At 52.4% G+C, this 7,779-nt stretch overlaps 1 protein-coding gene across 1 annotated transcript in view; it reads left to right on the top strand.

Moving 5' to 3' along the window:
• The first annotated feature begins 242 nt into the window (after window positions 1-242).
• The window catches only part of Slit1 (slit guidance ligand 1), a 146,209-nt gene continuing 138,672 nt past the window's right edge, over window positions 243-7,779 (top strand). Inside the window, exon 1 of the mRNA XM_051146552.1 lies at window positions 243-810. Within this exon, the coding sequence (XP_051002509.1) occupies window positions 614-810 (197 nt within the window). The 5' untranslated portion in view covers window positions 243-613. The remainder of the gene's footprint in view (window positions 811-7,779) is intronic.

Here is a 7,779-nt window from a genome sequence, read left to right as displayed (position 1 = left end):
TCTCTCTCTCTCTCTCTCTCTCTCTCTCTCTCTGTGTGTGTGTGTGTGTGTGTGTGTAGCCGTGTCCCTGCCCCCCCCACCCCCACCCCGCAGCCCCTGGCGCCTGAGGTTGCACCTTTGAAACTGAATGCCAGCAGCTGGGCCTCTGATGCAGCAGGGGACTGGCTAGGAGGCGGCAGGCGGTGGTCTGTGCTTGGGGGGAGGGCGGGAAGGAGTCTAGCCCTGGATGTGTGCTTTTCGATTGATGGATGACTGCCGGGTGTGAGCGAGCGTGCGGGTGTGTGTGTACATGTGTGTGTGTGCGCGCGCGCACGAGAGATGCGCGCTCGCGCGGGGCCTGCCCATTTTCCTCCTCGCAGCAGTCAGTTGGGAGCTGGAGGGAGGGAGAGGGAGACGCCGGCTGCGAGCACCAGGCTTAAGGCGCCTTTCCAGGGTCCGCGCACTGACGTTGTCTCTGGGAGCATCTAGGTGCCACTCGGACCGCAAGGACACATCGCACGATCCCCCTTGCTCTTCTGTGGCTCGGTGGGGATAGCACCTGGGGGTGGCCCCAGACGGGGATGGTCAGCGGCTTCGGCCGTCTGGCACGCGAGCGGGAAACGGCGAGGGCACCATGGCGCTGATGTCCCAACGCGGGTCCTCTTTGGGGTTAAGCCGACCTGAGCTGTGGCTGCTGCTGTGGGCAGCCGCGTGGCGCCTGGGGGCCACGGCGTGCCCCGCCCTCTGCACCTGCACCGGCACTACTGTGGACTGCCACGGCACGGGTTTGCAGGCCATCCCCAAGAACATCCCGCGGAACACCGAGCGCCTGTGAGTACGGCTCCGCCCGTCCACTGGGAGTAGCCCCCCCCCCCCCCCCCCAACGACCTAGGTTGCTTTCCTATCCTGACGCTTCCGAAGGCCGGGGATCGGGTGGAGTGGGGCGCAAAAGACTGTTGGGCTCAGTTGCCAGTAGAGGAGTCAGTGCCTTGGTAGGTCTGGTAGGAAGCCAGAAGCCAGGAGCGCGGGTGTCTCCAGGTGCCAGATTCAAAGGGCCCTAGACGGGGTCGTCAGCCCATCTTCGCGCCTGCCTTTTGCGCTCTGTACTGTTGACAGGTCCTTCCCACTGTACAGCACTTTATTTCTCCAGGGCCCTGGGAATCGGTACCAGACAGCCTTCCTGGCACCCAGGAGAAAAGCTTCCCACAGACGCCAGGCACGGTGTCTCCTTTTGGACGCATAGGGTTTGGTTGGATTGAGTGGGCAGGTGGATTTGGGCTCCTCTGGCGCGCTGCTTGGTGCCATGGAACAGAAGTTTCTGGACTCCTATTCTGCCCATTGTTTGGCCCCAGAGTCTTTGGTAATTCTTCTCTTAAGGCGTAAGCAGCCGACCCTCTCCTTCTGTCCCCATCCCCAACCTAGGCAGACAGACAATAGGACCTGAGGGCCTTTGGTTTGGGTTTTGGGGCATGTGACATGCGCACCCTGTAGGGTTGGCTGTGTCCTGGACTGGGAATCCAGGAATGCTACTAGAGGTGTAGAGCTTGGAGTGGAGATGCAAGGTGGACGATATTGAGGGTGACAAGTCATTAAGAACCACCATTCCTCTCCCCTTAGTCTCTTTTACTTCTGGATTTTGAGGAAACTCCACCCTTTCTAGACCTGTTTAGCATGTGCCTTTGCAGACCTACATGATGTGTTTTCTGTTTTCCTGCTGAATGTGGTCTGTGCAAAATCCCAGCATATGAGGACCACAGTAGTGTGAGGCCGTGGGTCTGTGAGTTGTCCAAGTGGATTTTTTTAGTCACACACAGGGCTTTGTACACTCTCAGAGGTTATGGCACTGGGAGCTTTTTAAATTATTTTTTATATTCTGGGCATGATTACTGGCTTCTTTGAAGCCGTTTTGCCCTTCCTTCCCCCACTCCTGGGTGGCTGGAGAGAGCTTAAGAAAAAGTATATATATTTTGATAACTTTTGAGCATATTTTTGTGAGTCCTGGCTGGTCAGAGGCAAACCCTGGGGGAGAGCTGTTGCCAACACAGACTCTGAACTTCTGTACCAAGGCCAGCAATTAGTGAGTGCACGCTTGCCCCATACTTCTTGGCTGGGTTTGAGACATTCCCGTGACACTTTCAGAGAATTTGCAATCGGTGTGCAATCTAGTTGGGAATTGGTGTGTGTGTGTGTGTGTGTGTGTGTGTGTGTGTGTGTGTGTGTGTGTAGAAATTGGGGGTGGCACCAAACTAAGTTTCCTCGAGGCAACATCATTGTCCTGGAGAGGAACTAAGGACAAAAAGCTCTGTCTGGAGGACCTCTGAGTTCGTTGGCCTGTCGTCTCTAGATGAAATTTCTGTTTCCCTGCTTTATCTAGTGCTGTGTTTCTTCTGCAGCTGTTACCCTGGCAGCAGCCTACACATGAGACCCATGAGCACCTCTCCTTTACTTTGGTCCCCTCAATTCTTCTGCGCTCTTGTTTCCCACTACCTTGAATGCTTAGGGTAGGCTCTGTTTTGACTTTCATGACTCCTTGAGTCTTTCATAGTGAGATGGAGGAGAATCCTGGGACAGAGAAGAGCTGTGGGTAGCCCTGGGGGCCACAGTATCTGGGTTAGAAGCCCAGCTCTGTGAATTATTGCCTGTGCGACTTTTGACACAGCACTTTTGTTGTAGCTTTCTATCAGGAAAGGGAGTTTGGGCTACATCAGGTTTCTGGTTCTTGTGGGATGGAGGGTAACGTTTAGAAGAAGCTGGGGTTCCGATGCTCACTAAATAAGGGGTTGTTATGGTAGCACAGGGAGACTCGTGTGTATCAAGCCAGTGCCTACCCTGGGTGCTGAGGCCCTAACAGAGAGTGAGCCTGCCTCTGTCTTCAAAGCCAGATGGTGCGAAGGACCGGACAGGGCATCTTTAGCTAGAACATGTAGGGAGGGGCCAGGTTAGCCATGTGATGGGCCTGTGAGAACACTAGGCCAAGAAGCCATTTTGGGGGAGGGGTGAGGGGGTCTTCTCAGAAGGTGGAGTGTGTTGTTAGAAGTGGTGGGTTTTGCAAGCAGAGTTCAGGCAACACAGGCAGGAGTGACCGCTTGAACACAAAGGAGTAGTTTGGCCTGGCGGCCAGCAGGGCAGATTTTCCCCAGGGCTGAATCATACTGTGTCCAGAGATGAAAGGAACCTGGGGTTGTAAAGAGAGATTGGGAAGGGCCAGGAAGGCCTTTCCTAGGCTTCACATACCCTTTGGGGATGTCTGGGTGGGAGGCCAGGGTGAGCTGGAAAGGTGTGCTGCTCAGAGACTGAATGGCCAGCAGCTCCACAGGTTGAGAAATTCCTGTAGGCCGCATCTTTGTCTTCTGTTTTCTGGGCATCTTTGGTGGTAGCCCAGGGGACCCAGCAACTTTATGATCATATATTCTGTAATGCTGGGTTCAGACCTGTTCTCCCAAGTGGGAAGAAATTGCCATGGTTTTCTGTGGAGACCTTTGGGAAGAGCTTGTGTAAAATGTTGCTAAGGAAAATGGTCCAGGCACAGAGGCCAAGGACTGGGTGGACGGACAGGGAAGGGATGCTAAATAATTCACTGTAATGGAACAATTACAGTGAAGAGTAAGGATTGGAGGGAACCTGCTGGCAAGGCCCTGGAAAAGTCATGTCTTAGTAGGGACCAGACTCAGAGGACTCAGCCATGGTGGCTAAATGTTAACTTTTCCCCTTTCCACTCAAGGATCTTCACTTTCAAATGATTTTTTTTTTTTTTTTTTTGTTTTTTTTTTTTTTGGTTTTTCAAGACAGGGTTTCTCTGTGTAGCCTTGGCTGTCCTGGATTAACTTTGTAGACCAGCCTGGCCTTGAACTCACAGCGATCCGCCTGTCTCTGCCTCCTGAGTGCTGGGATTAAAGGCGTGCACCATCGCCACCACCGCCTGGCGAATTTTTTTTTTCTTAATTTAAACAACGGTTTGCACTAGAGCACTAGAGTGCCTAGGAATATGACAAGCCGATTTAGCTTGTGTGGACACTGCTCTGGCCTACCACCCTGGCACTTGTATTTTAGGCTTGCCACTGAGTTCCCTGTGGGTGCAGAGAGAGAAAGATGTCTTCCAGATTTTCTATGAGGTCATGGAAAGGTGGAGAGAGGTGGGGCAGGGCCCCTGGAAACTCAGGATGCTGACTGCCATCTGCCCCCAGGTCTACCATATCCTGTCACCCATCAGGCTGTGAGACTTACTCTCTTGCCATTGCTATGTTTCTGCGCCTTTTAGCTGGTTGGTCTACACTGCCCTAGCTGCAGGCATGCTGCCAAGGTCCATGGCTCACCCAGGCTCCACTCCTGGAAGCTGTGTTCAGTAGGGCTGGACGGTGGTCCCATTCATGGTTCGGGGAGCTCATTTGGAATCCATATAATGATGGACTTGAGGGCAGAGGCTGAAGCCGCGTCTGTCATCAAGGCCTGGCTGGGTGAGCAGAGAACTGCACTGATCAGGAGAGTTTGCCCTGGTGGGGGTGAATCTGCTCTCACAAGCACTGGTATGGCAGCCAGTATGCTGAGCTCACTGCTGGACTCTGTGAGCAATTGGTAGAGAGACCCAGTGGTGGTCCTTGACCTGCTTGAGACCCCATTTTCCATGTATAGCTTTGCAGGAAATACGCTGGGGTCCGGTGGCATGTGGCTGACATGCTACCTTCCCTTGGCCTGTGGGGATAATGCCATCTATCCCATATCCCATTAGACCTCATACAGTATTTACAAAGATCCTTCACAACTTAGACCTTGGGTACCGCAAGAAGCCCATGCTAAAGTCTGGGATGTTCAGGGGCCTTGGGAGGCATTGGCTGAGGCTTGGCATACTGCAGGCTGCTCAGACCGTGTGGTAACCTGGCCACCTTTTCCTCTGCCCCCCGCAGTTTGGATACAGGGAGAAGGGACTCTGCAGGGTGGAGGGTTGGGAGGGCACTGCCTCTGGTGTCATCTCTCTGGCGGTTTTTTTTTTTTGTTGTTGTTGTTAGTCTTGCTCTACCTCTCGGGCAGCTGGGCCGTCCTGCGGGCTTGCATTCCCTCATTCAACAGATAGCTGCTGCCTACTGAGCTCTCTCTCCCATTGTGCTGAGTGCAAGGAAAAAAATAAAAATAAAGCCTGCCTCTCCCCAAGTTCCTGTCCAGCAGGGGAGGGAGAAGAATGGCCTGATGGGAGAATAAATACATAATTGCAAATTGAGATAAGTGCTCCCTCAGATCTCTGGGTTTTCTGCCCATAAAGTGGCGGGGGCTGGGGGTGGGGTGGGGCGTGATGATAAGATCCGCTTCAAAGGCTGGGCCTGGGTATTGAACTCCATAACAGGCAGAGGTGCTGTGTACCACACAGAGCCTGGCAGACAGCAAGTGCCCAACAAACAGGGTGATTATCATTGCTAGTAAGGTAACAGAGAGCTCTGGGGACATAAAAGAATTCCGAGACCACTCAATGCTGGATCCTGCCAATACCTACCCTGGTCTCTCACCAGGGAGTGTCTAGGACTCTGGGATCACACGACGCGCCAGGAGCTGGCCCATGCTGCTAGAGGCTGCCAGCGAGGGCGTCCATGCTCTCTTGGGTCCCGTGTGGAGCGGTGGGGACAAGCAGCCCCCGCGGTATCCGTTATCGGGAACAGACGGGCGGGCGTTTGGCGGAGTTGCCGCCTCCAGTTCTGTGCCGGCATTAGCAGCTCGGCAGGGCTCTTGCTTAATGGGATTTTCTTCCCAAATGCTGTAATTATCGCCATACAAATACTTATTACCCAGAGCAGATGACGGCCGAGCCTTGGGCAGTAGCCAGGGAGCTGGGCTGTGCTTGGGGGGGTGGAGAATTGGCTCCTGTTTTTGATGGAGCTTGCCACCCTCTCCTCCCCTTTCTGGATCCCAGCCGGTGGCCAACAAACAGCTGTTGGGCACCTGCCGGTGTGTGCATCGCATCAAGAGAGGTCTGGGTATGGGCTGGTTCCACTGGGAGCTTGCAGCGGGCTTGGAGAGAAAGAATACGTATGCAAGGACATCTGTAGGGGCACGGAGCACAGCAGCTTCCAGCACTGGTGTGACAATGGCCTGGTTTGAATCTGGGCTCCATCAGCTGCCACCTGGGAAACTTTGGGCAGCTCAGCAGTGACTTGATTTCCTGGGACCAGTGATGACATTTAGCTTGTAGGGCTGAAAAGTTGAAATGAAATAATCCAGGTGCAGCCTGTAGCCAGTGTCCCATCAGTGTGGAGATGATGACAGTTGGGGAGAGAGGGGAGGGGCGGGGGTGAGGGTGGGGCTGGCTGGAACCAATTCAGCATCTGAATCTGGAAGACAGGTGGAGGGGAGGGGAAGGAAGGGTAAGCACATTTGGGGGCACACAGAGGTGAGTGCCACGGATTTCGGGGTGGGGAGCAGATCCATCTGAGAGAGTGAAGGGTGAATTCTAGGAAAGCATCAGGCCAGGGGTCTGAGAAAAAGGAGGGAACTGCCAGTGTGTGTGTGTGTGTGTGTGTGTGTGTGTGTGTGTGTGTGTGTATGTGTGTGTGTTTGTGTTTGTGTGTGAGTGTGTGTGTTTTAAAATACATTAGCAGTGTTGTGCAAACCTCACCCAAGCCCAGTTTTAGATTATTTTCATCACTCACAAAGAGCCCTTGTGCTCAGTATGATTTGTCCATTTTGTTAGACAAGCTGCAGTAAAGGGCTAGGGAGTCCTGTGTCTCCTTTAACCAGAATGGTGTTCTCTCGATTTCCTTCCTTAAAAATCTCACGCTCACACTGAGACACACACATTCAAGTACAGTTTTTGGCTTGTTGAGGCAGGATCTCACTTTGCAGCTCAGGCTGGGTCCTAGCATCCCAAGCACTGTGATGACAGACATGTACACCACACCTGGCTTCATGGTTTTTTTTTTTCCCCACTGAAACATTTAAGAATAGACTGGAGGCCCTGTAGATTTTTCAGTATTTGTGTATTTTTCTAAGAGTAGCAAATCTACTGAAATCAGAACATTCAACAATGTATCTGTTCTGTGCCTCATGTTCAGTTTTCATTAGCTGATCCAGGGGTATCTTATCAACACTTTCCCCAGGTTCAGAATCTGACCCAAGACCCCAGATAGCGTTGAGAGGTCGCTGCTCACCATCTTTCACAGGGGGTGCCTCCTCTGGCTTTGTTCTTTCTGACTTTGACGTATTAAGGGCCACAGGCCAGCTTCCTCACTTTGTCCTTCAGCTTGGCTTTATCCAGCCAGTCATTACTTAGGGTTACACCCACTTTGGAGAACTCTAAATGAATCACATTGCTTTCTTCTTTGTGTCCCGTGAGAAGTACACGGTGTCAGTTCACTCTGGTGTTGGTGATTTTAGCTTTGACCCCTGAGTACATAGAGGTCGAGGCTTATCTGTTTTCTTCTGGGTTGTTAAGTAATTTCTGGGTGACATTTTGAAGCTGTGTATATAACCTGCTCTTCAGAACTTAGTCCTGGGGCTTCAGACCCAATTCTCTGCTTCTCCGTCTCTTCTATTCTTCACTGTTTGCTGGCGGGAAAGGACAGTCCCTTCTTCTCCATCTGTTTGTGTATTTATAACAGGCTGGTGTGTTACGGTTTTGTTTGTTGAATTCTTGTTTGTTAGTACTATTGCTATTTGATGTTTGGAGTATCTCGGATTTGGCAGGTGGGAGCCGGTGCATGCTCATCTGGCGTCCTGTTGACAGGCTCCTTTGAACATTTGCCCCAGGCATGTGTGTGGTGCTGCAGCGGGGAGAAAGTTCATGATGTGATTTCTGGGACTAAGATTGTGACGTCATTG

The sequence above is a fragment of the Acomys russatus genome, chromosome 5 (assembly GCF_903995435.1).
Source record: "Acomys russatus chromosome 5, mAcoRus1.1, whole genome shotgun sequence".
Lineage (NCBI taxonomy): Eukaryota > Metazoa > Chordata > Mammalia > Rodentia > Muridae > Acomys > Acomys russatus.
This window is presented reverse-complemented; position numbering and strand designations above follow the sequence as displayed.